We start from the raw sequence: 27565 nt of genomic DNA on the forward strand, positions 1-27565 counted from the left end.
GCAGTAAACAGCAGGTGATCTCCCATCCTGTCCATACAGCCAGTTTTCTGCTCCTGTGTCAGGGGGAGCATAGCCAAGCTGGGAAAGACCTGGTGGGAAAAGCCCGGCCCACTGCGAGGCAAAGAGCTAGTCGCTCACTGGAGGGTGCGATGGAGGATGAATTTGTCGCTGCACCTGAATTTGGAGTTGGGGATTTGTTGTCTGGGCAGAGAGCCACATTGCACCAAAGCGCCATGCCCGGGAGGCAGAGCCCACTCCGGCCCTGCCTAGGCCAGAAATCTGGGCAGCTTTCTTCGGTCTTTTAGCAGCTCAAGGAGGCCAGGGCTAGGGCTGGGCTAGGGAAAGAGGCACCTGGCCGGGTTATTACCAGGACTGGAGCTCATCCCTCTGCTGGGATCCGATTGTAATTACAGTAATTTTCTAAGCGTGCTCTGCACAATGAGTGTTTAATCAGGGCCTGACTGCCTGCATCTCCCAGCTCTCATCACTCACTGGGAGGGCTCTTAAAGAGACAGGTCCCCCGCCACCCCCACCCCTTCAGCCGGTTGAACAGCTGTCCTGTAATTGGTAGACATATTTGAGCCTCCTGGCATGCAGCAGGGTGCAGCGATTCTGCTGCAGTGCTGGCCTCTCTCCCCGCTGGCAGGAGTCTGCATGATGCTCTAACGGGGAGGCTGCAGCGCGGCAGGGCCCCAGAGGCTGGGAGGGGTGCAGGGGGTGGGGGAATCGGGCCTGCTGGTGGCAGCCAGGTGAGCTGATGCTTGGCTTGGTAGCTGGTTTCCTTTGAGAAACACCCACCCTAGCCTCTGCCGCTGGAGGCTGAGAAGACATGGGCCTGGGTCTGCCGGCAGCCCAGAACAGTCACTCTGAGGAAGGTGTGCACGGCCTCATTCAGCTCAGTGGGGTGTTGACTCTGAAGCCTAAGGGCAACTACTTTACATTTTGGTTCACGCTTTCACTGCTGATCCAAGCAAACACGTGGGCAGAGCTGGGCCTGTGGGTTGAGCAGGAGTGGCTATCGCTCCTCCCATCCCCTGCAGTGGGGTTATGAGAGGGCACCTGCCCCATGGAGCCACCTATGGCATGCAGCAGTTCTGATTCCAGCGGTGACACATCCGCTAAGCAGCTGGGGGCAGCAGAAGGCCTAACTCAGCCCTGCCCACAGTGAAGGGTGGGCTCTGAGGGGCAGGGGTTGGCCCTGAACGCTGGGTGCTTCCCACTCGCTGGAGAGCAGGGAGAGAGACCTCTTCTCTTCTATTACAAGAGACCTTTGTTGAGGGCCAGGGGGACTTTATCCGCTGTGCACTCCGGGTATCTGCTCTCTGGAGACGGGGGGACGGGAGGCCCTGCTCCCTCCATCTCCAGCTAGGGTGACCAGACAGCCAGGGTGAAAATTGGGACGGGGGTTGGGGGTTAATAGGACCCTATATAAGAAAAAGACCCACAAAACAGGATTGTCCCTATAAACTTGGGACATCTGGTCACCCTGTCTCCAGCAGTGGGCGGGATGGGAGCCAGCAACGTTCTCAGCGCTCAGTCCCGGGGCTGGTGATTCCTCTGTACAGCAGGGGGTTGGCGTGAGGCAGCAGCAGCTTCCCAAGGGGCAGGTTCAACGCCAGCATCGGAGCAGGCAGGTGGCTTAGCACGGTGGAGGTAGCTGGCTCCGGCCTGTCATTCCGATCAGTCAGTGCCAGGCGCCGGGGGCTCCTCCCTCTCTCAATTTGAGCTGGCTGGGTGGTACGTGTGCTACAATTTGTTTGCACAGACTTGAGAGACAGCCAGGCCTCCTTCGGGGAGCTGGAAAGGATGAGCCTGGATTGCTTCCAGGCAGAGAGGCTGGGGTGATGCCAGGCTTTCTGGAGAGAGGGGAGTCATCTCGAGAAGGCCTCAGCCACATGGGCAAGAGAGAGGTTACCTTGAGCCGCTCTGCGTGCCGGTCACATACCTGGCAGGCAGCAAGCAGGGACTAGGGCTTGGGATCCAGGAAGGAAGCCCGTTCGCTCCCCGCACAGCGCCTGCCTGCAGCCCCTCTCAGCTGGCCGGTTCCACATGAATCCACAGCTGCCCCGGCTGCCCGTCGCTTACTGGGTCTGCGGTGGGCACAGGCCCTGCCTTCACCCACCCCAGCTTCCATGCCACTGGCAGCAGCGGCAAAATTAGTTTCCCTGTTAAAGAGACAGGCTCGTGCCACGAGGAACTCCGACTGGAGCAGAGGGCTAGGAGAGCTGGGGTCTAAATGATCCTCCCGCAGCAGCTGACCAGCATTCAATACCTATACAAGCCCCTCCCCAGTGAAAGGGAACAGACCCTGCACCTCCCCGTGATCAGAGCCACGTCTCCCAGCATACCAAGCAGCGTTCTGGAGCAGGACTGGAGCCCAGCTGCTGCTGCGGAAAACATCTCAGTGTTATAATGCCCCCCCCCCCTTTGACGCCCCAGCCCCTTTCATCGCTGTCGAGCCCCAGTGCTCTCGACTTAGCCTGACACCTGCACTCAGCCGGAGTCCGTTCTGGTTTGGTCAGGCCCAGCCGACAGTAGAGGGATTTTGTTCCCACCCTCCTTGGAAAAGTCAACAGATTTTGCGTCCGGATTGATGGGTTTTCATGACACTTTTGCAGCACCTCTAGAAATAATTTTGCTGCCCCTGAGATGCAGCCAGCTCTGGGGGTAGGCACTGTTTAAGCAGCAGCCAGGACTAACCCCCCCCAGAGAGCTTGCTCAGGTGGCTTTCCCCCTTCCCCAGGGTCATTTTGTAGAGTTTCCACCAGCGGTTGCCTAGGTTTGTGCCAGACGGTAGGTGTCAAAGGTAGGGGAAGCTGGGGCTCTTAGCTGCAGACCCCAGGGCACCTCTAGCCCCGGAACGTGACCTGTAGCGAGAGGACAGTGGGGAACTGCCTTTCAGTGACCACATGCTAGCAGGGAGGGGAACTGCCCCAGTAAGGCATTTAGGAGACTGCAGTTCAGTGTGTTTATCCAGCAAGCTTGGGAAGCCCCGGTCGTGGCAGAGAGGCGTGAGAAGGGAAAACCCTAGGGCAGACTGTGCTCTGGCAGAGGTCCCTGCAGGTCAAGCCTCCGCTGAGGGGGCAGAGCAGGGACAGCCCCCCACCTGGCAGGGCTGGCATTTTGGCTGCATCGCCAACCCCACCAGCTCCTGGCTGGAAGTTTCTAGATCAGAGCTGCAGGCACAGCTGCACCATTTGGAGCCGTGCTCTCATGAATATTCAGGAGGCAGCCCCAGCCAATCGGCAGAGCAGCTACCCTTAGCGAGCATCTGTCAGGTTTTTTAAATGAACTTCTTTTGACATTTTAGATTTTCCCTCTGTCGGCTTCATTTCCCCCCCGCCCCAACCCCGGCCCTTCAGCCTGTGAGGCGGAGAACACGCCCGTGTGAAGTGGGGGGGGGAAGGAAAGAAAAACCTCAACACAAGCGCCCGGGGAAATCGACCACCACCCAACTTGACTTTCACAGCCAGGCCCTGCGACCACCAAACTCTGACAGTCAATGAAACTGAGCGTGGTACAGTGTCATCTACCCACCCGCTCAGAGCAGGCTCTGCTAGTGAATACGGCAGGCACCGTGAGGGAAACGGACTCCAGCCTTGCTAAGTGTCGCGGGTTGCGTTCCTGGCTGCAGGGTGGCCCTCACCTTCCGCCAGCCCAGCCCGCAGGTCACCCACCCCTGCTGAACTCTGGGCACAGAATAGCAGAGCCTGGCCACCACCAGGTGCCAGCTCAGCAGGCAGCCTCTCCACCGTTCTCTAGGGCCCTGCTGGTGGTCAGCCCCCTGCCGCAGCCCAAGGAAGGAGCACAAGGACATAACTGGGCCTACGCCCTTGTGTCCCTCCCACCCCAAAGCCACATGCACGTGCCCCAGGAACCAAGCCCCTCTGCTCCCCGGCCACGCCGCTCCATCCCCTTTCAGCAAGTACTAAAGCCAGCTTGCGCTGGGTCTCCTGACCAAGCGTCCCACGGAGCCCGAGAGGAGCAGGTTCTCTCGCCCTGCAGAGACAGAGGATAATACCGAGGCCCCTTTGTCCGGCCCTCTAGGAGCCCTGAGCAAAAGATGCCCTAGCAGGGACGTATTATTTGGGGAGCCCAGCCTGGAGGAAAAGCCCTTTTGCCCCTCCCCACACACACAGCTGCAACTGGACACTCATCAGCTGTCACGATCTAGTGCCCAGTGCAACCGATGCAGGGATGGTCTCTGATGGCATCTGACCCTGCCCCAAGCCTATTGCTTAAGATGCATCAGCCCCATTCTCCGCCAGATGTAAATCACCAGCACCCAGTAGCTCACGTGCTTCACATTTATTGCAGGCCAGAGCACCTCAGCTCTGCCTTCTGAGCCAGGACAATGCCAGACAACAGGCTGGTGGAAAGATACAGGGAGCAGCAGAGTAAATGGACCCGACGGGCTGAAAGCAGAGAGGCCCTGGTGGAAGCTGCAGCGTGGGACTGCCCATTCTTTACTAAGGGATTCTTTCTTCTGTTCTGCTCCCTTATGGCTGGCTATAGGGATCACCACCCTTTGCCCTTCCCCTTTGCCCTCTGAGCCGTTAGGCTCAGGCAGGTCTGTGCTAGCCAAAAGGGTTGTTCTCCTGCAAGAAAGCCCAGCTTGAGGGGTGTCCCACACAAAAGGGGAGCACAAACAAAACACCTTCTGGCCTCATTGTCCCACCACAACACATTCCCCCACCCCTGCTGCAATGGAGGAATCAATCCTGCAATATAGAGCCCCCCGGGAAAGCTCATTGGCTCATTCCAGCTGCACGCAGCCTGCAGGCCGAGCTGGGCCAGGAGGACCCAGGTGTGGAGGTGGTATCCATACCCAGTGTGTGGGCTTCCGGCTCAGCAGCTGTTTAAATGTGGCTCTCGGACGTGCAAAGGAGCACCGCTCGTTCCTACGGGGCCGTTGGTTTTTCAGAGGGGAATGCTACCAAGACTGAATTCTAGTTCTAAGAACGAGAATTCCCTGGGCATTGCTGGGACAGCTGCCCGATCTGCTGGACAAGGAGGGACAGCAGCTTGGCCCAGGGATCCAGACAACCTCTCTCCTGGGGGATCTCTGTACGGATGAGCATCCGCCTCCATGACCCAGCTCCAAGGGGACGGAGGATCAAGCCAAGATCAAGGGAGCTGGCTTTTGTTTTCAAACAGCCCCCATCCCTAATACACACAGGTCCCCCCACAAGAGCATGACACAGCCCTGGGGAGTAACAAACTTAGGTTCTACTAAGCACTGGTTCCCTTTTCGTACAGCTCAGCTGTGTATTCACCCAGCACCTGCCTCATAAGAGGACCGTCCAGAGGTGGCAGGAAGTGGTCACAAGCTTCTGGGAGTAGAGGGGCTGAAGGTGAGGACCACGTGCCATGCAGGGTCCCAATCCTGCACCAACGGGAGCCACTCAGCTGCCCTCCTCGGCTCTCCGCAGAGCAGGAGCCACTGCTCCCAGACAGGGCGTACAAGATCGTTTGTGCTGCTTATTCTGTCTCCGGCTGCTTCGTGGGAGACTCCAGGCTATCCGAGTGGTTGTCTTCCAGGCCGAAGTCGCTCCAGCACGAAGGGGGTTTCAGGCAGCTCCGAACAAGGGGGCTTCCGAGACCAGCGCAGCTACGGAGAGAAGGCACAAGAGAGTCAGGAAGGAAGAGGGGTTCAAGGCAAGATGCACTGCCCCAGCGGTCCAGAGCTACACACGCACCCTGCCCCGTGTAACAGCCACTGGCAGAGGAGTTGCGTGAGCACCTCGCTCGTTCCACCCTACCCCCGGCTCCTGAGAGTGCTGGGGCCAAGCTGGCAGCAACACGAGGACCCGAGCGCTCTGAAGCCTGGCCCCTGACCCCAGCAATCCTGGGAGGAGCAGCGGGGGGGCTGGGGAAGTTGCCCTACTCCAGATCCACCTCTGCCCAAGTGCTCCCACGGAGCGGGGAGAGAGCAGCAGGCGGCTTCCTTTCAGCCACCTGCCCCCATCTGCCTGCAGCCGCTTCTCCATGCTTCCACGGGGGCCTCTTCCGCAGCTGGCCCAAGGAGGAGCACAGGTGCAACCAGCTCAGCCAGCCAGCTGCTCCCCTCCTCCAGCTCCGCACGCCCCTGCACCCCTCCTCCGCTCCCAGGCGCCCCATCCACCGAAAACAGCACAGAGCCCTCTGCGAAGAGGGGAAGGGGAGGGGAAAGAGATGGGCGAATCCCACGGTGCGGCCAGGACAGGCGTCGCCAAGGAGAGGCTTAGAGCACGGGCAGCTGAGCCGGCGAAGCATCTAGCCTGCCGAGCTGCATGGATACCTACCCGTCAGCCCAGCTCACTGCGCCCATTCCAAACCCTTCCTTAAACCGGGGGGACTCTCTTAAAAACGAGTCTTGGGCTGCAGCCCGCCCACACCTCTTCTCCTGCCATTTAAAACCAAGAGTGAGAGGCTGTGGCAGTGCGTGATATTCCGAGCCAGAAACGGATCCCCCCGGAGGAGCACAGGGGCACAAGGAATCTCAGCTAGGCCTGGGCTGAGCCCACCCCAGGGTCTTCCTAACTGGTGGGGGGGGGACTCGGCACCAATTAAAGAATTTGGTTAATTGGCAAGGGAACACACAAGCAATGCAGCTGGATTCATTTGCCTCCACAGTGGCTTACGGCAGATGTTCTAGGAGCCTAGGCACGACGATCTTGTCATGGCTCTATTCACCTCCCTTCCGGTTTGCCAGGGTGAGAAACGCATCTCCACTCCTCAAGGAACTAGGATTTTGCACAGCTGCTGGTGCATAGGAGCCTTTGTGCTCGGAGGGCAGCGGAATACAAAGTATTCTCAGCACCGCCGTCCCCTGGGGACAGGTGCCTTGAGGTCTTGCAAGAGGCCGCACGACAGCGCTTCTCTATTAAATCGTTGCTCAGAGAGGAGGGGGTGGCTCCCCCCACATCACACAGGAGGCTTAGAGAGATTCTACTCTCGGTGCCTGCAGTAGAGGGGCTGAGGGTGAGGACCACAGGCCATGCAGGATCCCAATCCTGCACCAACTACCAGCTCCCTGACCCAACTACCCCCCCCTAGAGGAGAGGGGCAGCTGGCAGGCTGCAGAAACCGACTCACTGAGTGATGGAAATTGGTACAAATCCTGAGCACGAGACGCTTCTCCTGTTATAAGATCTACCACTGGGGCCACGGGTGGGGACGTGCAGGAGCTTGTCTGGTGGTGTCCTTTCCCCTTCCAGGATTCCTCCCCTCCCAGAGGGTGCTAGGGTCACAGGATTCCTCCCCTCCCAGAGGGTGCTAGGGTCACAGGATTCCTCCCCTCCAGCAAGAAAGGTGGAGGCGACTCCCCCAGGGCAGAGCCACGTCAGCCGCAAGGCAGCTTTGCCACTGGAGAATGACCATCATTCCTCACCCGTGCCAGTCTGAGATGCTCAGGACACGGTCTGGGTTTGCCTGGGGCCTAAACCAGGATGTGCGAGCCCAGCTGTGCAGTAGGGGAAAGGCCAAGGGAAGTGGATATTAGATGAGTCAGGTGGGGGCTCCGCATTCAACACGGGGAGCATCAGGAAAGCGGCGTGTGCTTGTTTTGGTGCCCAAAGGGAAGCTGAGCCCTTCGGATATGCGGCCCCCATCACTCCAGAGCGCCAAACCTTTGCTCCTGATGAAAGGATGCGCCGGAGGCCCCTGGTGAGCACAGAGCAGCGATGGGACCCTGGACTGCTCCTTCCGGGCAGATGGAGCACGGCGTGGAGAAATCCTCCAAGCAGGCCGTGACGAGTCCTGGGGCGCTCAGGAGCAGATGCGGGCTGGGGATCGTGTGAATTTAAAGCCACGTCCCTATTTGGATGTGGTGTGTTCTTTGGGAGGATCATACCAAGCACATGAGACCCCACTTGGTCACAACAGCTCATGCAGTGGCTAAGTTGTGGTAAGGCCCATAGCCACTGCCTTGTCTGGAGAGGGCACAGCCAGGTTCCAACTGTTCTCCAGCTCTGGTCTAGCTAGCACAGATCAGCTCCAAACATGGAAAGGGGCTTGGTTCTTAGCCTAGTTCCAGCTATCAGTCTCACTGCCGGCAAGCCCCGCAGATGGCTCCCAGTACCTGCTGTGGAGTTCTGCCCCAGCCCCGAGCGCAGGGCGGGTGTCTTCTTCCTGCACCCAGCCGCAGTTAGACATGGCGTAGTGGAGGATGGCGTCCGTGACGGTCAGGGGGCTCTGGCCCTGCATGCACGCCTCGATCTCGGGCACCGACAGCTGGCTCTGCAGGAAGAGATGCAACTGGCTGTCTGACAGGAGGACCACGTTCTGCATCACCCTGGAGAGAGACAGGAAGTGAGGGGACAATGCAGAATGCGGTATAGTCCCCCAGGCCTGCATACCAGCCAGAGGGGCTGGTAGACAGCAAGGGCAGGCGAGGATCCTGCTGAAGAGGATAGTGAGCATTTTCCTGCCCCCCCAAAAAACTAGCATTACCCCCTCCCAGCTCAGGCTCTCTAGCGGGAACACTCTTCTCTGACCCCAGACCACCACCACCCTCAAGCCTGGGGGAACGGAGCAGTTAGGCAGCCTTCTTTCCTCCTGGGAAGCAGGGCTTTGGGGCGAAATAGCCCTTGCCCCAACCCATTTTAGGCACCAAGCCAGCCGTGTGGGAGAGCTGCATCCCTTCCACTCACTTCTCCAGGAACTGCTGGAGCCCCTGTCTCCGTTTCTCAATGAACTCATCGGTGCTGCCTGCAAAGAAGGTGGATTTCCCTGGCAGCTCCGGGACAGGCCTGAGGGAACAGAGCAGAGGAAGGAAACGGCTCGGTATCCAGAGATGGAACAAGGTGCCGTGGGACGGACCTGGTGGGAGAAGCGGCTCAGAGCCGGCCTTGTGCAAACAGCAACAGCACGTTTTCACCCACCGCCAACCTGGGGCGATTGTAGAGATCCTGGGCCCAGGAACAGCCAGCATTTCCACAGCTGGCGCTTCAGACGCCCCTCCGTCCCCTGCAAGCGAGAGGTTGCCCAGCGGGGCGAGCGCTTTGGGTGCCGAGCTCAAGGCCTTTGTTTAGGCATCTACTTTGGTGCTGGGCACTCGCTCACGCCACATGAGTGGCCCCCGGTCACAGTTACTAGAACCCAGCTCACCTGAATTAGAATCTGTGGGTGCAGCCAACCTTTTGGGCCAGTTTCTATTGCCCCCCGCTCTCTTCTGCCTACAGTGCCTTATCCTACGGAGGGTCAGGATACCCAGCGCCTCTGTGCTAAGGGGAAGTTGGCGTCTGGCATCAGGGAGGCGAAGGAGGAATTTCACACTCACACTAAGCCAGCGTTTTTCTGGAGCTGCTTCCTCAGCCACACGAACTCGCGGTACCGTCTGCGCACGCACGAGGTCTTGGCGGTAAAGGCCTTGCTGTTGGTCTGTGAAACGAGATGCGGGAGGAAGGGAAAGGTCAGAGGTGGCTCCCTGTAGGATGCCCCAGCGGTGTGGGGTCAGATCGCCCTTCAACGCCAGCTCATTCTTCCCATAAGGTCCTGCTGTCCTGTGCTCTCAGGGGAACGTTCTGATCTGAACCAGAACATGGTATTAAGTTGCAAGCGGAGGGTCCGAGCCAATCTTTTGATGTCAGGAGGAGCAACAGGACTTTACGTGCAAACGAGTAGGGGGACAGCATGATTTCATGGCCTGAACATGGAGCTGAGAGCCTGGAACGGCTCTAATCATGACCCCAACTCGCTGCTGGAACCTGCTCCGACACCAAGGGGCTAGGGATCATTTAATTCCCTACATCAGGGGCTCTCCACCTTTTCCTTTGTGAGGCCCCGCAACATGCTTTAGAAGCTCCACGGCCCAGCTGTGCCGCAACTGGTTTTCTGCATATAAAAGCCAGGGCAGGCGTTAGGGGGCAGCAAGCAGGACAATTGCCCGGAGACCCTCGCCACAGGGGGCCCTGCAAAGCTAAGTTGTTCAGGCTTCAGTTTCAGCCCCCGGTAGCAGGGTTCAGGGCCCCAGGCTTCAGTCCCATGCGGCGGGGCTTTGGCTTTCTGCCCTGGGCCCCCCGAAACCTGCTCATGACCCCCCCCAGGGGGCCCCGGATCCCTGGTTGAGAACTACTAATCTAGATAGGGGCCTGCAGAGATGGCTTTCCTCATGGGTGGGAGTGAGAGGATCTAAAAATCAACTAGTTAAAGCACCGATAACCGTACAGGGCTAAGCAAGCTCCACAGACCCGAATCCTGCCGGAGGGGCTGAGTGGACCATGCTGGGATTTGAATTAGTTGGAGTGCAGTGGCCCTGGGGCTCCGATTGGCCAGAGCCCTGCACTGTCTCAGACACGGCTGCAAAGTGGTGCCAGATCGGAATGTGGCGTTTTACACCTTTTCACGGGGGAGAGGTGACAGCACGGTGCCGCGTCAGTCAGGCCTGTGCTGCTCAGCTCCATTCCTGTGTCCCCCCCGGAGCCGCTCTGCACTTACATGGAGGAAGATTTTATAATCCACGTAGGAATTCCAGGAGCCTTCGTTCTGGAGCCGAGGGTCTTGAACACGCACCGTGGTCAGCTCCTGAGGGCAGAGAACCTATTGCCGAACTCCAAGGAGACGTTCACAATGGCCCCATCCCGAACAGCCTATCCCTGACTTCCTGTCACCCAGCTGTAACCCACAGCAGAGAGCAGCTGGTGGCAAGGTCTGCAAGTGGCAGGAACAGGCAAGCGGTGCTGCCTTTGAGAGGCTGGGTACTGACCTCAGGAGCACCAGACTTTGATGGGGAAGTGTCCCAGCCATACTCTGAGGTTCGTTCTACCTGGTGAGTCCCCCAAACTATAATCCTCCCACCCCATCCTACCCTTAAAGGTCCACACTGCTGCTGCCATGATAAGCAGACAGCGCCTGCCCTGACCACTCCAACTAATCCCCCCACCTGACCCTGTAAAACACTTTACGTTATCCCCCTGGGTACCAGCTAAGGGCTGCCCACCTCTTCCCCGTATGTGTACCTCCCGCTTTGCTAGCATTAAGGTGCTCACACTAGGGTTCGATCTTTGACTGAATTCAAAGGCTCCATACATCCCCCCAACCTGCCAGCCCCCCAAACATGGAAGAGGAAACGGCAGAAACTCGGGAGAGCCTTACTTCTTGCTCTTGATTCTCCAACATCCTACAGCCAGAGCCCAGAGGGAAGCATCTGTCCAGATGAAAACAAACAGACCCTCAGTTAGACGAAGCAGATATGACCCTAAGCTACGTGTGCCTGGACTCATTACAGGCTCACATGTTCAGTTGAAGGTGATGCCCCCCTCCCCATTCCTTCTTACTCTCCAAACCAGAGTCCCCCAATCTCCCCCCTGTACCCCCTCGCCCTACACCAGGGTACCCCATTTTCCCCCTGCTCTGCCCCACAGCTGTGTGCACCCTTCTTCTGCTTCCCCCCATGCCAGGGTCCTCCATTCCTCACCTCCATGTGCCCATCCCCTTCCCCCACCATTGTTACTTCTCTTCTGTCTGGGAGATTCGTCATTCAGGGTGTCAAGGTGCTAACCCATTGGGAGGACAGGCAGAGCGGAGATAGGGGTGGTGTTCTACTGAAAGGCGGTAATGGGTGCCATCAACCAGTTCTTTGATCTACAGCCCATTTGCAGAGGTCTTGAAGCTGTGCATCTGCTAAAGGGTTGACAAGGACTCTGTACAGCCCCCAAATCAATATGGTTCCACCCATGGATGCCTAGAACCATGTGGAACTGATCAGATGCCACGTTCAGAAGTTACCGGAGTACAGACGGAGGCCATCAGATTGAGTGCCCGGCCTCACAAGCTCAGCCAACAAAGGTGCTGATCTCCTGCAAAGGGAGTTCCCCCACCATAACCCGAGTACTGCATCGGAAAGGCTACAACTCCGGCCAGCTCTACGCTACAGACCTACGTCGGCTTCAGCACCTCACTCAGGGGGTGTGAAAAATAAACAACCCGAGCGACGTCGTTATACCAACTTAACCCCCGTGTGGACAGCGCCTTGGCGACGGGAGAGCTTCTCCCACCAACGTAGCCACCACCTCTCCGGGAGAGGGATTAACCGCGCCAACAGAAGCTCTCCCATCGGCCGATGAGTGTCTTCACTGAAGCACTACAGCGGTACGGGAAGACAGGTCCTCGGAGAGGCTATCCTAGCGGCGATGCTCAGCCTTCCCCGTCAGAGAGAGGGCCAGGTTCAGGACTGAGCATCCCAGCCCAGCAGGGATCCAGAGGCCGTGCTCCCACATGTTGTAAGGAAGCTTGTGTCTGGATAAACAATAGCACCCACTGTGGCTCAGGAGACCTACAGCTGGCCCGTAGCCACCATTCGAAAACAGTTGTTAAGCACAGTCAACCTGTGGAACTTCTTGCCAGAGGATGTTGTGAAGGCCAAGACCATAACAGGGTTCAAAAAAGAACTAGATAAATCCATGGAGGTCCATCAATGGCTATTAGGCAGGATGGTCAGGAATGGTGTCCCTAGCCTCTGTTTGCCAGAAGCTGGGAATGAGCAACGGGGATGGATCACTTGATGATTATCTGTCCTGTTCATTCCTCTGGGGCACCTGGCACTGTCCACTGTCGGAAGACAGGATACTGGACTAGATGGACCTTTGGTCTGACCCAGTAGGGCCACTCTTATGTTCTTATGAGAATGTTTTACCTGTGTAGCACCTCTCATCCCAGAGCACTTTCTGATCTCTCTGTGCATGGCGCTACTAAAATGCGGCCAGCTCTGGGGGGGCGGAGGGGAATGGTAGCCAGCTGCTGTACAGCGCAACAGTCACAGAGGTTGTTTTAAGCAAAGGCCCTTTCACAGGAAGGGTGACGCAGGATCTTTGGCCACGCAGGGCAGAGAGGACCCCTGCTTTTAAGGTCTAGTTCAAAGGGTCTGTGTGGACTCTGTTACTCTACCTTGGAAAGGTGGAGGGTTGAATCAGCCTCACTAGATTTTCAACCTGTGCCAGGGAGTGGGTAGGATATTTCCCCTCCAAGATAACTGGTACTTCTGCCAGCCAGTCTTCCTTTACAGCTAGGTTACATTTCTAGCCAGAAACAGCCTTTTTGCTCTGTGTTTGTACTTTGCCTAACACAATGGTGTCCCGGGTGCTGCGGTAATATGCAGCATAAGAAATAATTGGTGATCAGACAGGACGTTAGTTCACTTCTTCAAAAACCAAGAGAGATCAGTCGAAAGGACAGGTAAGTTCCACCCAGTTCTCCGTACGTTTTTGGCGGTTTCAAGACCAGCCCTGCAGGCAGAGAAATGTAAGCCTGCCCTTTGGATTCATTAGGTCCTGGATGTGTGCGTGCACAAGAGGATGGCTGAAGATGGTCTCAGCTTTTGCTAGACCTCAGAGGAAGTTATCCTCTTAAAACAGCTGTAACTTTCATTCACTCCCCATGCTGGGAACTTGATTGATTTTTGCAGTTCACCATAATAAAATCTCAACCCAGCCTAGCAAACATAAGAACAGCCATACCGGATCACACCAAAGGTCCATCCAGCCCAGTATCCTGCCTTCCGACAGTGGCCAGTGCCAGGTGCCCCAGAGGGAATGAACAGAACAGGGAATCATCAAGTTATCCATCCCCTATCGTCGATTCCCAGCTTCTGGCAAACAGAGGTTAGGGACACCATCCCTGCCCATCCTGGCTAATAGCCAATGATGGATCTATCCTCTGTTAATTTATCTAGTTCTTGTTTGAACCCTGTTATAGTCTTGGCCTTCACAACATCCTCTGGCAAGGAGTTCCACAGGCTGACACTGCGTTGTGTGGAAAAAATACTTACTTTTGTTTGTTTTAAACCTGCTGCCCGTTAATGTCATTTGGGGACTCCTAGTTCTTGTGATCATACGGATGAGATTGTGGCAAAAAAAAAAAAAAAAAAAAAGGGGCAAACAGAGATCCCACCTTCTGAAGCTTTACAGCCCCCCTACCCCCAGTTTTCAGTCTTATCACAACTTATCTGCTTCAATATCCTGTTTTGCCAACACCAATGGAACCTGAGGAAGGATCACACTTTAACCTGTGTGGTGGAATCCAAAAAGCCAGCCTCCCAAGTTGTCTTGATAAGCTATACAGTGGAGGCAGTGTCATCTAGTGGTTAGAGCAAGAGACTGCGCCTCTGTGTCCAGCTCTTCTGATGCACTGACCCACCTGGGGCAAGCAGCAGAACCCTTGTGCCTCACCTTCCCCCATTTGTAATTATATTTGTCATTTGTGCTGTGGTTGTACACAAGAGCCCATCAGAAACCAGACTCCATGGTGCTGTAAACACAGATAGCAACACCCAGCACAGGGTTAATTAACTTTGTAAAGTATTTGGTAAGCCCTGAATAAGAGGTGCCAAAGGAGACCCGTGTATTATTAGTCACCAAGCTTTAGCAATTAAGTTACATAGCAGAAATACTAGCCCAGTACCGTCACACAAACCACTTCCTTTACTGCATCCCTTCAGTAATTCCAAGTTGTACTGGAGGGCATCGGTTGATCTGATGCACCATTAAATGCTTCTGACTTAAGCTGTTTGCAGTACCTGTTCTGCAACATAATTAGCTTTCGCTCTCAATAGTTTGAAGAGAAACAGATACAACAACAAATGGTGGCAATCGTCCAGCCAGTGGGACCCTGCAGATTTCAGAGACAAGGTTCTTAAACCAGTTCAGCTTGCTTTATATATTGCAGACACATCTGGGCCACTCATCAGGGCAGCTGGAGGGCTGAGCCTGCCCGGGGCGTCCTGGCTTCACCTCTTCCAGCTCGCTTGTTTGTAGACTGTTTTTGAGGGATGGATTTATGGCTTTGTATGCAGAGTTGTTTTAGCCATGTTGCTCCCAGAATATGAGTGAGACAGGGTGGGTGAGGTAATATCTTCTATTGGACCAGTTTCTGTTGGTGAGAGAGACAAGAGGTCCAGGAAGTGTACTCAGTGTCACAGCTAAATACAAGGTGGAACGGATTATTTAGCATACTGTAGGAAGTTAGCACATATTTCAAGAGACCATTCAAGGTGAAGTGACCCATTTACACCTCTCCTGTCATAAGGGGGGAAAATCCAGGATACACACTTTAACACCTTCAAGGTGGGTATGGGAATATCTTTTATTGAGCCAACTTGTTGGTGAGAGAAAGACACCAAACAAGGACACTCCGCCAGAGAAGTAGATCACATTCTGGAATGTGAATGTGATCACTTTTGGGGACTATGTATACCTTCAAGTCAGCGGCGCTGCTATGGTACCTGCATGGCCCCACAGTATGCCAACATTTTTATGGCTGACTTAGAACGACGCTTCTTCAGCTCTCGTCTCCTAACGCCCCTACTCTACTTGCGCTACATTGATGACATCTTCATCATCTGGACCCATGGAAAAGAAGTCCTTGAGGAATTCCACCATGATTTCAACAATTTCCATCCCACCACCAACCTCAACTTGGACCAGTCCACACAAGAGAGCCACTTCCTGGACACTACAGAGCTAATAACTGATGGTCACATAAACACCACCCTATACCGGAAACCTACTGACCGCTATGCCTACCTACATGCCTCCAGCTTTCACCCAGACCACACCATATGATCCATTGTCTACAGCCAAGCTCTAAGATACAACCGCATTTGCTCCAACCTCTCAGACAGAAACAAACACTTACAAGATCTCTATCAAGCGTTCTTACAACTACAATACCCACCTGCTGAAGTGAAGAAACAGATTGATAGAGCCAGAAGGGTACCCAGAAGTCACCTACTACAGGACAGGCCCAACAAAGAAAATAACAGAACGCCACTAGCCGTCACCTTTAGCCCCCAACTAAAACATCTCCAGTGCATCATCAAGGATCTACAACCTATCCTGAAGGATGATCCCTCACTCTCACAGACCTTGGGAGACAGACCAGTCCTCGCTTACAGATAGCCCCCCAACCTGAAGCAAATACTCACCAGCAACCACACACCGCACAACAAAAACACTAACCCAGGAACCTATCCTTGCAACAAAGCCCGTTGCCAACTCTGTCCACATATCTATTCAAGGGTCACCATCATAGGACCCAATCAGATCAGCCACGCTATCAGAGGCTCGTTCACCTGCACATCTATCAATGTGATATGTGCCAGCAATGCCCCTCTGCCATGTACACTGGCCAAACCGGACAGTCTCTATGCAAAAGAATAAATGGACACAAATCAGACCTCAAGAATTATAACATTCAAAACCAGTTGGAGAACACTTCAACCTCCCTGGATACTCAATTACAGACCTAAAAGTCGCAATTATTCAACAACAACAAACTTCAAAAACAGACTCCAATGAGAAACAGCAGAACTGGAATTAATCTGCAAACTGGACACCATTAAATTAGGCTTGAATAAAGACTGGGAGTGGATGAGTGATTACACCAACTAATTTTAGTGTAATTTTCCCCCTACTGTTACTCACACCTTCTTGTGAACTGTTTGAAAGGGGCCATCCTGATTATCACTACAAAAGTTTTTCTTCTGCGGATAATAGCCCACCTTAAAGGATTGGTCTCGTTAGAGCTGGTATGGCAACCCCCATTTTTTCATGTTCTCTGTATATATATCTTCCTACTGCATTTTCCACTACATGCATCTGATGTAGTGGGCTTTAGCCCACGAAAGCTTATGCTGAAATAAATGTGTTAGTCTCTAAGGTGCCACAAGTCCTCCTCGTTCTTTATTCTGGAACGTGCCACTCCAATGCCCTGAACCTGCTTCAATACAGAAATAAAACTCACTCCAACCACACAACCCTATCTGTCACCTACCACTCACACTGGAACCCATACTGGGTATTGTCAAACAATTACAACCTATACTCAATGGGAACCACATCTACAAAAAAAATCCCTCCTGAACCCCTCTTCTGGCCTTCAAAACAACACCCCAACCTCTCCACAATCATCATCAGAAGCAAGCTCCCCACACACTAGGGCACACCAACTCAAAGCAGCACCAGATCTCACCAGAACAACAGATGCGAAACCCGTAGACATATCTCCACTGTTACAATGATCAACACCCCTCACAACACACCTTGCAAGATCCCTAGATCCCACATATGCCTATCACAACACATGGTATACCGCCTCCAGTGCGCTAAATATTCCAACAACAACTAAGTGGGTGAACCGAGAATCACTATGCTCGCGAATGAACTCGCACAGAAAAAAAAAAAATCATACATGACTAAAACACTATCACTTGTGGATGAACACTTTTCACAGAGTGATCACTCCATATCTGACCTCTCAGTCCTCATCCTCAAAGGAAACCTGCACAACACTCTCAAAAGATGAGCCTGGGGGCTTAAATCCATAACTTTGCTAGATACTAAAAATCATGAACTGAATAGCCACTGGATGCTCACTGTAACAATCTCTAAAACCCACTCCCCAGCCCCCCTGCGTCTTCCCCCACCCCATGACTGGAGAGGCGTTAGGCCACTTCACCTTGAATGTTCCCTTGAAATATGTTCTAACTACTTACTGTAATCTGCTCCATCTTGTATTCAGCTGTGACACTGAGTACCTTTCCCGGACCTGAAGAGCTCCGTGTAAGGGTATGTCTACACTGGCACTTTGTCGGCAAAACTTTTGTCGTTCAGGGGTGTTAAAAAAACAACACGCCCCCGCACAACAGAAGTTTTGCCGACGAAAAGTGCCCGTGTGAACAGCAGTTTGTCAGCAGGAGCGCTCTCCTGCCGACAAAGCCGCTGCCGCTCGTGGAGGACAGAAGCTTTTTTGTTGGCAGGAGACTTCTCTCCTGCCGACAAACGGCACAGCACAGCCGTGTCACTAAAAGCTGCGTAGTGTAGCCATAGACTAAGCCGGAAAACTCGTTTCTCTCACCAACAGAAGTTGGTCCAATAAAAGATATTCCCTCACCCCCACCCACCTTGCACTTTGTGTCAGGCTACCCAAGCAGAAAGCTTCCCTCACGCAGGAAAAGTCCCCTTCCACCTATTCCTAATTTACCTGGCTCGTTCCACTTAGGTCCCTAAATGAGGGCCAAATTTCCAGAAATGCTCAGCACCTAGAATGGGAGCTGCTGGGTGTGGAGTAGGTCTGGAAATATGGCCCCAATTTTGAGTGCTGGCCAGCGGAACAAACAAGGCACTGCATCCACGGTTCTCCCCCGAGGGAGAGGATGAGAGAAAGAACAGGCCACACACACATGAGAGATGTTAGTCACAGCACTTAATGCAGTAATGGAAGGTGCTCAGACAATAGAACCAGCACCAGATGGCTTATCCCCTATGTTCCCTCTCCTCCCCAGAGATGCGTGGTTAACAGTATTGCACACATAAAGTAGTTTAAAAGCATCAGCCCTGTTCTCATAATCTCATAAGGCCAGAAGGGACCATCATGATCATCTAGTCTGACCTCCTGTTGGCTTAGCTAGGTTAGAAACACACAGAAGGGGAAGAGGAGAATCAAAATGTGCCTAATGGAATGGCACGGAATTGGAAGGAAGAAGAATTCAATTTTCCAGCAACTGAACGGCAGAGAGGACACAGCCTAGCTCATGTGCCCAAATCAGCCAGGAGCCTGAGAAATAAGAGTGGGGGAGGATCAAGACAGATATTTAGGACTTGTCTACATGGGAGGTGATTTCTGATCTACTCCATATGTTGATACTATCTGAATCAGCAATGGATTAAGCTCTGGTTCAGAATAAAGCAGTCTTACTCTTATTCTGCAGGGGTTCTCACAACAAATTTTGCCGCTCTGACAATTTTTCCTAAAATACTTAATTAACTTTAGGAAAAACAAATGAATATGCACATACACATGTCCAAATCATTGTAATTAATTTAGGAAGGAGTTGGGGTTTTTTGCAGACTCAATAATAAAAATAATGTACAGTTGTCTCTATTCTTTACTGGACCTAAACAGAATAGAAACACAAATAAGGTGCTTTGCACGTTCTTGTCTTTTTTCTTATTGTTTCTTTTGCTTTTTGGGTGGCTTTTTTTTTTTTTTTTTTTAGACTTGCTAGCTACTATGTCTGCTGTGAAAAGTGATATTAACAAACACACAAATATCACTCTTCACAGCAATCTTACTCAGCCCTGGCAATCCCAGGGACAAATTGAGCCCTGGATGGGGAGGTGGGTACAGAAGCAGCGGGAGCCAGGAGCAATGGGGCACTAGGGGGGGCAGCGGGGGCCAGAGGTGATGGGAGGGGTGGCGAGCTCGAGGAACAGAGCCCAAAGTCCCGTGGCTGGAGCCTGCCACCCCAGGGCTGAAGCCCAACTCCAGCGCCCCGGGAAGGTGGGAAACTCATTGACTGCCTGCTCCTCCAGCCTGTGTGTCTCCAGAGAGGGACCATTGTTTTCTCGCCCCCAATAACCACCCAGAAGCCCGTGGCTGCAAGAAAAGCCCCTGGTGGCCGCATTTGAGAAACGCAGGAACAGTTAATCTATTTGAAATCAATACCCTACCTTATTCCAGAATAATTTTCAAGACATTAGAAGAGGCAAGAAGGGAGGGGGAGACCTTTCGTGTCACTGTGCAGAGACAATCTGGACCTCTCGGAATTGCCTTTGAAGACCTGGTTACTATGAGTTTTAGCCTTTGCATTTCCTCCGATATTCCTTAAGGCCCCCTGCCTAACGGCTTTAAGGAACGTGCTTCTGTCTGGTGCTCCCTTGTACGTTAGAGACCAGGAAATATCTGACAGTGCCTCTGAGGCCCTATGTGCACAATCAGAAGATAATGTTATATTCACAGTGTAGATAGGATCTTAACCCCAGTCTTCACTGGCTATGGAACAGCACTTCGAACAGCCAGAAACATTGATTTTAAGCATGGATTTATCCCTATTTGGACTCATCTACAACAGATTGCTTAGACCAGGGGTTCTCACAAGAAAATTTTTGGTGGCTTCAGAGTGTGGCCACCAACTCTTGCTGGTGGCCACTCTGGCAATTTTTCCTAAAATACTTAACTAACTTTAGAAAAAACAAATAAATATGCACCTATACACGTCCAAATCATTGTAATTTATTTATGTAAATATTTTTTTGGCAGACAAAATTATCTACAGTTGTCTCTATTCTTTACTGGACCTAAACAGAATAGAAACACAAATAAGGTGCTTTGCTCTTTTGGTTGATTTTCTTTTTCTTTAGACTTGCTAGCTAGTAAGGCTGCTATAGTGAAAAGTGATATTTGTTATTACTTTTCACAGCAGACTTACTGAGCCCCGGCAAGCTGGGGGACAAATTAAGCCCTGGATGGGGAGATGGGTAGGGAGGCGGGAGGGTGCAGTGGCGATTGGGGGTCTATATGGAGGGCTAGAGGAGGCAGGAGGGGTGGGGGATGAGCCTGGGGCCAGAGCATGAAGCCCTGTGGCTGGGGGAATGAGCCCACCGCCACACGGCCAGAGCCTGCCATCCACCACCCCAGGGATGAAGCCTGAGTCCCACCCCACCCCCAGGAAGGTGGAGAACTCCCACTGATCATCTGCTCCTACAATGTTTGTGGGGCTCCAGAAGGGGGTAGGGACCAGTGCTTTGCCTCCCTGCCCATCACCACCCAGGAGGCTGTGGCCACACAAAAAGCCCCTGGTGGCTGCATTACAAAAACTCTAGCTTACATGGCGCAGAAACCAGTTTTTGCTGCAACTGTGTTTAAAGAGACAGATTCAACCTAAAAATGCTTAAAAACATGCTTTTTAAAAAATCTAGAACCTCTTAAATTAGAAGTGAATTAAAATACCCAATTTGTCACTCTGCTCTTTATTGTTTGGTGGATTTTTCAGGAGGTAGGGGGAGTTAGGGGGCGCATTTGTCACCTTGGACAAGGAAAATAAATTAAATAGGTTTCAGAGTAGCAGCTGTGTTAGTCTGTATTCGCAAAAAGAAAAGGAGGACTTGTGGCACCTTAGAGACTGACCAATTTATTTGAGCATAAGCTTTCGTGAGCTACAGCTCACTTCATCGGATGCATAGCTTTCAGTTTTGTTTGTAGTCAGTTTCGCTTTAAGGTTCCAAAGGCTGAAAAATTTCGGTCTCAGACACTGCCAATGCATTTTTATATGTTTAAAGGCAACCTACAAAGAAAGTTGGATTGCATCTTTGAGTCATGTCTCTATTCAAAATTGAACCAGAACACACTTAAATTTATATAAGAAAAGTTCAAATTGGATTATCTTAACTTGGTTTATGTAGATTTAGCTTAATTGGATTCCTTGCCATCTTTAATTTGCATGAAACAGAGGTGCCAAATCTTGTGATATTTGGAATTTTTCTTAAAGACCCAGCTCCTGGAGTCACGTGACAGTTTGAGCTTTAATTTTTTGTAAAAGTTCCCAGCCCTCATGGTTGTGGAAAAAATGCTTTAAAATAGGACCCTTACAGAGACAAAAACCAGAAGCCAAATAAAAAACCCAACATTTATTCTCTGAATCTCATAATTTTTAACCTGATCTCATGACTGACTCATGATTTTTAAACAATTGTGGGTGACAATGCTGATTAGGGGTGTCTTCACTAGGTTTAGCTAAGACAGTATTTAAACTGATTTAAAATTCAACTAGTGCACCCTTGAATATAGGCTAGGCCTTCGTTTTGTTGTGAAGTATAAAAGAAGTCAGCTCCACCCCCCTGAAAAATTTAAAAGTGGCTTATTTTTGCCTTAAAAATAAGGAACACTGGTTTGCCTCTTTTGCTGGAGAAGTTCCTAGATGACTCAAATGTCTCCTTGGGGACGCTCATCCTCTTCTTCCTCATTATTTGACAGGATGTGCTTTCCTCCCAAGTGTTTGTTGAGTAAATGTTTCAAAATCCTTGGGGTTTTTTAACGGTCTGAATAAAAAAGTGACCGCCACCAGGACTCTCTCTTCCTTCACACCGCGTGCAGGTCTTGGCCTCATCTGTCTAGAAATCCACACCAGTAATCTTGGTTACTGGGGTACCAAGACTCCAGTCAGCAGAGAGACTTTCAGGTTAAGAGCTAGAGAAGACCTAGATTACCAGGGAAAATCTTTTGGGTTGGCTTTGCAGGGAAAGAAGGGAACAAATCCAGTTTCATTCCTCCTTGTGCAGGTCACCTTTAGATGAAGCTATTTTGCACAGGATTCTCTTTTAAACTGTGTAGATTTCAAAGACAGACTTTACTCTCCTTTGACTCTCCCTTCTAGTGAAGGAACCCCAGACTGATCCCTCCACTGCCCACATCCATCTAGACATCCAGGGCCAGAACTTACAGGGCTCAACACTTACAATTGGAACTAGGTTTTCAGAAGAGCTCAGCTCTCCTTTAAGCACCTAAACTAAGGTCCAGGCTTTCAGAAGTGCTAATTGTGACTGACTGACACACTCTCTCTCTCTCTCTCTCTCTCTCTCTCTCTCTCGTCCTAACTGCATTGAAATTGGAGGTTTACCACTGACTTCAGTGGAATTTGAAATCACTTCAGGATTTCACCCATATTTCCAAAAGGTCAGCAACCAACATACTGAGCTCTTTTAGACTCTGTCCTCAGACTTGCCCCATACAAAACCCCGTAACCTATGCTTTACAAAAAACACCCAAAAGTTACTATAATACTGGCCTTTTCCACATATATTTGCAGTTGAGGTGGAGGAGAACAGAGAAAGTGGTTTCTATCTGAAAGCATTATATACATTCTATTATTTCAATGCAACATCCAGGACTCCACTCACCCGGCTATCCTGTTTAGCAGGCTGAAATTTTAGCAGCCCTGGTAGACTTATCTCCTGGCAATGCTATGGGCAGGGAAGTAGCAGGGGCCCATGGAGCAGGTTTCATAGGCAGAGCCAAGCACTTACTCCCCATTAGTCACAACAGGAGCGATGACAATACGTTGCATTGGTACAGTAACACAGTGTCTCTAACTGGCCTCGTTTCTATTTGTGTGGCTTGGGTTCTATTTATATACGCTGCCTGCCCTGCGCCCAGAGAGGCCCGTGGGCAGTCTCAGCCCTCAGCTGACCAGCTACGGGGCAGGGTGGGGGCTACATTCCAGGCAAGCTGCAGAATTTGAGAGATGCCCCCGCCCCTTTGGGAAGAGAACAATCCACCCCTCTCCCCCGCCCCTTTGAACATGGTGGTTCCCTCCCCATTTCCCCCTCTCTTCTCCTTCCCCCCCCCTTGACATGGTTCCCTCCCCTCCCCATTTCCCCCTCTCTTCTCCTTCCCCCCCCCTTGACATGGTTCCCTCCCCTCCCCATTTCCCCCTCTCTTCTCCTTCCCCCCCCCCTTGACATGGTTCCCTCCCCTCCCCATTTCCCCCTCTCTTCTCCTTCCCCCCCCCTTGACATGGTTCCCTCCCCTCCCCATTTCCCCCTCTCTTCTCCTTCCCCCCCCTTGACATGGTTCCCTCCCCTCCCCATTTCCCCCTCTCTTCTCCTTCCCCCCCCCTTGACATGGTTCCCTCCCCTCCCCATTTCCCCCTCTCTTCTCCTTCCCCCCCCCTTGACATGGTTCCCTCCCCTCCCCATTTCCCCCTCTCTTCTCCTTCCCCCCCCTTGACATGGTTCCCTCCCCTCCCCATTTCCCCTCTCTTCTCCTTCCCCCCCCCCTTGACATGGTTCCCTCCCCTCCCCATTTCCCCCTCTCTTCTCCTTCCCCCCCCCTTGACATGGTTCCCTCCCCTCCCCATTTCCCCCTCTCTTCTCCTTCCCCCCCCCCCTTGACATGGTTCCCTCCCCTCCCCATTTCCCCCTCTCTTCTCCTTCCCACCCCCTGACATGGTTCCCTCCCCTCCCCATTTCCCCCTCTCTTCTCCTTCCCCCCCCCGACATGGTTCCTCCCCTCCCCATTTCCCCCTCTCTTCTCCTTCCCCCCCCCGACATGGTTCCTTCCCCTCCCCATTTCCCCCTCTCTTCTCCTTCCCCCCCCGACATGGTTCCTTCCCCTCCCCATTTCCCCCTCTCTTCTCCTTCCCCCCCCTTGACATGGTTCCCTCCCCTCCCCATTTCCCCCTCTCTTCTCCTTCCCCCCCCCCGACATGGTTCCCTTCCCTCCCCTCCCCATTTCCCCCTCTCTTCTCCTTCCCCCCCCCGACATGGTTCCCTTCCCTCCCCGCCCCTCCCCATTTCCCCCTCTCTTCTCCTTCCCCCCCCCCCGACATGGTTCCCTTCCCTCCCCGCCCCTCCCCATTTCCCCCTCTCTTCTCCTTCCCCCCCCCGACATGGTTCCCTCCCCTCCCCGCCCCTCCCCATTTCCCCCTCTCTTCTCCTTCCCCCCCCCCGACATGGTTCCCTCCCCTCTCCATTTTCCCCTCTCTTCTCCTCCCCTCCCCATTTCCCCCTCTCTGGTTCCCTCCCCCCCCCCCCCCCGACATGGTTCCCTCCCCTCCCCATTTCCCCCTCTCTGGTTCCCTCCCTCCCCCCCCCCCGACATGGTTCCCTCCCCTCCCCATTTCCCCCTCTCTGGTTCCCTCCCTCCCCCCCCCGACATGGTTCCCTCCCCTCCCCATTTCCCCCTCTCTGGTTCCCTCCCCTCCCCCCCCCCGACATGGTTCCCTCCCCTCCCCATTTCCCCCTCTCTGGTTCCCTCCCTCCCCCCCCCGACATGGTTCCCTCCCCTCCCCATTTCCCCCTCTCTGGTTCCCTCCCCCCCCCCCGACATGGTTCCCTCCCCTCCCCATTTCCCCCTCTCTGGTTCCCTCCCTCCCCCCCCCCCGACATGGTTCCCTCCCCTCCCCATTTCCCCCTCTCTGGTTCCCTCCCTCCCCGCCCCCCGACATGGTTCCCTCCCCTCCCCATTTCCCCCTCTCTGGTTCCCTTCCCCCCCCCCCCGACATGGTTCCCTCCCCTCCCCATTTCCCCCTCTCTGGTTCCCTCCCTCCCCCCCCGACATGGTTCCCTCCCCTCCCCATTTCCCCCTCTCTGGTTCCCTTCCCCCCCCCCCGACATGGTTCCCTCCCCTCCCCATTTCCCCCTCTCTGGTTCCCTCCCCTCCCCTCCCCATTTCCCCCTCTCTTCTCCTTCCCCCCCCCCGACATGGTTCCCTCCCCTCCCCATTTCCCCCTCTCTTCTCCTTCCCCCCCCCCCGACATGGTTCCCTCCCCTCCCCATTTCCCCCTCTCTTCTCCTTCCCCCCCCCGACATGGTTCCCTCCCCTCCCCATTTCCCCCTCTCTTCTCCTTCCCCCCCCCCGACATGGTTCCCTCCCCTCCCCATTCCCCCTCTCTTCTCCTTCCCCCCCCCCCGACATGGTTCCCTCCCCTCCCCATTTCCCCCTCTCTTCTCCTTCCCCCCCCCCCGACATGGTTCCCTCCCCTCCCCATTTCCCCCTCTCTTCTCCTTCCCCCCCCCCCGACATGGTTCCCTCCCCTCCCCATTTCCCCCTCTCTTCTCCTTCCCCCCCCCCCGACATGGTTCCCTCCCCTCCCCATTTCCCCCTCTCTTCTCCTTCCCCCCCCCCCGACATGGTTCCCTCCCCTCTCCATTTTCCCCTCTCTTCTCCTCCCCTCCCCATTTCCCCCTCTCTGGTTCCCTCCCTCCCCCCCCCCCGACATGGTTCCCTCCCCTCCCCATTTCCCCCTCTCTGGTTCCCTCCCTCCCCCCCCCCCGACATGGTTCCCTCCCCTCCCCATTTCCCCCTCTCTGGTTCCCTCCCTCCCCCCCCCCGACATGGTTCCCTCCCCTCCCCATTTCCCCCTCTCTGGTTCCCTCCCTCCCCCCCCCCGACATGGTTCCCTCCCCTCCCCCGACATGGTTCCCTCCCCTCCCCATTTCCCCCTCTCTGGTTCCCTCCCCTCCCCCCCCCCGACATGGTTCCCTCCCCTCCCCATTTCCCCCTCTCTGGTTCCCTCCCTCCCCCCCCCCCCGACATGGTTCCCTCCCCTCCCCATTTCCCCCTCTCTGGTTCCCTCCCTCCCCCCCCCCCGACATGGTTCCCTCCCCTCCCCATTTCCCCTCTCTGGTTCCCTCCCTCCCCCCCCCCGACATGGTTCCCTCCCCTCCCCATTTCCCCCTCTCTGGTTCCCTCCCTCCCCCCCCCCCGACATGGTTCCCTCCCCTCCCCATTTCCCCCTCTCTGGTTCCCTCCCTCCCCCCCCCCCCGACATGGTTCCCTCCCCTCCCCATTTCCCCCTCTCTGGTTCCCTCCCTCCCCGCCCCCCGACATGGTTCCCTCCCCTCCCCATTTCCCCCTCTCTGGTTCCCTTCCCCCCCCCCCCGACATGGTTCCCTCCCCTCCCCATTTCCCCCTCTCTGGTTCCCTCCCTCCCCCCCCGACATGGTTCCCTCCCCTCCCCATTTCCCCCTCTCTGGTTCCCTTCCCCCCCCCCCGACATGGTTCCCTCCCCTCCCCATTTCCCCCTCTCTGGTTCCCTCCCCTCCCCTCCCCATTTCCCCCTCTCTTCTCCTTCCCCCCCCCCGACATGGTTCCCTCCCCTCCCCATTTCCCCCTCTCTTCTCCTTCCCCCCCCCCGACATGGTTCCCTCCCCTCCCCATTTCCCCCTCTCTTCTCCTTCCCCCCCCCGACATGGTTCCCTCCCCTCCCCATTTCCCCCTCTCTTCTCCTTCCCCCCCCCCCGACATGGTTCCCTCCCCTCCCCATTTCCCCCTCTCTTCTCCTTCCCCCCCCCGACATGGTTCCCTCCCCTCCCCATTTCCCCCTCTCTTCTCCCCCCCCCCCCCCGACATGGTTCCCTCCCCTCCCCATTTCCCCCTCTCTTCTCCTTCCCCCCCCCCGACATGGTTCCCTCCCCTCCCCATTTCCCCCTCTCTTCTCCTTCCCCCCCCCGACATGGTTCCCTCCCCTCCCCATTTCCCCCTCTCTTCTCCTTCCCCCCCCCCGACATGGTTCCCTCCCCTCCCCATTTCCCCCTCTCTTCTCCTTCCCCCCCCCCGACATGGTTCCCTCCCCTCCCCATTTCCCCCTCTCTTCTCCTTCCCCCCCCCCCACATGGTTCCCTCCCCTCCCCATTTCCCCCTCTCTTCTCCTTCCCCCCCCCCGACATGGTTCCCTCCCCTCCCCATTTCCCCCTCTCTTCTCCTTCCCCCCCCCCGACATGGTTCCCTCCCCTCCCCATTGCCCCCTCGCTTCTCCCCCCACCTTTGGGCATGGCTCCCTCCCCTCCCAAATGTCCCCTCCCCACCTTGGACATGGTTCCCCTCCTACCCAATTCCCCCCCCCACTTTGGACATGGCTCCCCCCGCATACCAGCGCCCCCCAACACTCACCCCCACCCTTCGCAGACCGCCCCCTGCGCGGAATCCTCACCTCTTCCCCCAGGACAGCGGTCGCCAGTGCCGGCGCGGCCCCTTTAAGAGCGGTGGGGCTCGGCTCCCGTTCCCTTATAGCCGAGCTCCCGGGCTCCTTCCGGGGGAATCCAGGGGCAGGATGGGAGATGTAGTTCCGCTCCTAGGCAGGACTCCACCCACCTCACCCTGCAGATAGGCTGGCGAGGAGAAAGGAAGGAAGAACCTAGGATGAGAGTGAGAAAGAATAGAATGAGAAAAGGGAAAGAAAGAAAGAACACAGTGACAGGAGAAAAGAAAGAAAGAGGCTGGTGCAAACAAAAAAGAGGCTAAGAAGACAGTGTGAAGAGGAGGAAGAGGAGGGAAGGACAGGGGGAGAGAGAGAGAGATGGGGGGGGGG

General features: G+C 54.5%; 1 protein-coding gene across 5 annotated transcripts; it reads right to left on the minus strand.

Annotated features, from left to right (window-relative positions):
* Positions 1 to 4293: 4293 nt before the first annotated feature.
* Positions 4294 to 27315, minus strand: SNX11 (sorting nexin 11). Of its 5 annotated transcripts, XM_037887198.2 has the most exons (8): positions 27188 to 27301; positions 14495 to 14847; positions 11077 to 11128; positions 10420 to 10506; positions 9263 to 9363; positions 8634 to 8732; positions 8063 to 8275; positions 4294 to 5611 (listed from the first exon to the last, which is right to left on the minus strand). In XM_037887198.2, the coding sequence occupies exons 2-8, from the start codon at positions 14506 to 14508 to the stop codon at positions 5482 to 5484; spliced, it is 696 nt and encodes a 231-aa protein (XP_037743126.1). In that variant the 5' UTR covers positions 14509 to 14847; positions 27188 to 27301; the 3' UTR covers positions 4294 to 5481. The 5 variants fall into 5 exon arrangements, with proteins under 5 accessions (XP_037743126.1, XP_037743127.1, XP_043392953.1 ...); XM_037887199.2 differs by lacking the exon at positions 14495 to 14847 and having other exon boundaries at positions 27188 to 27315; XM_043537018.1 differs by lacking the exon at positions 14495 to 14847 and having other exon boundaries at positions 27148 to 27200.
* Between the last annotated feature and the right edge of the window lie 250 nt (positions 27316 to 27565).

This window comes from Chelonia mydas, chromosome 27 (assembly GCF_015237465.2).
Source record: "Chelonia mydas isolate rCheMyd1 chromosome 27, rCheMyd1.pri.v2, whole genome shotgun sequence".
Lineage (NCBI taxonomy): Eukaryota > Metazoa > Chordata > Testudines > Cheloniidae > Chelonia > Chelonia mydas.

What these genes read in the sequence shown, in the direction of transcription:
- SNX11 (XM_037887198.2), bottom strand. An exon ending in TGGAGAATCAAGAGCAAGAA is followed by an intron (nt 10,507 to 11,076) that starts GTAAGGCTCTCC and finishes CTCTGCCCTCAG; the next exon opens with GAGCTGACCACGGTGCGTGT. An exon ending in CTCCAGCAGTTCCTGGAGAA is followed by an intron (nt 8,276 to 8,633) that starts GTGAGTGGAAGG and finishes GTCTCTCTCCAG; the next exon opens with GGTGATGCAGAACGTGGTCC.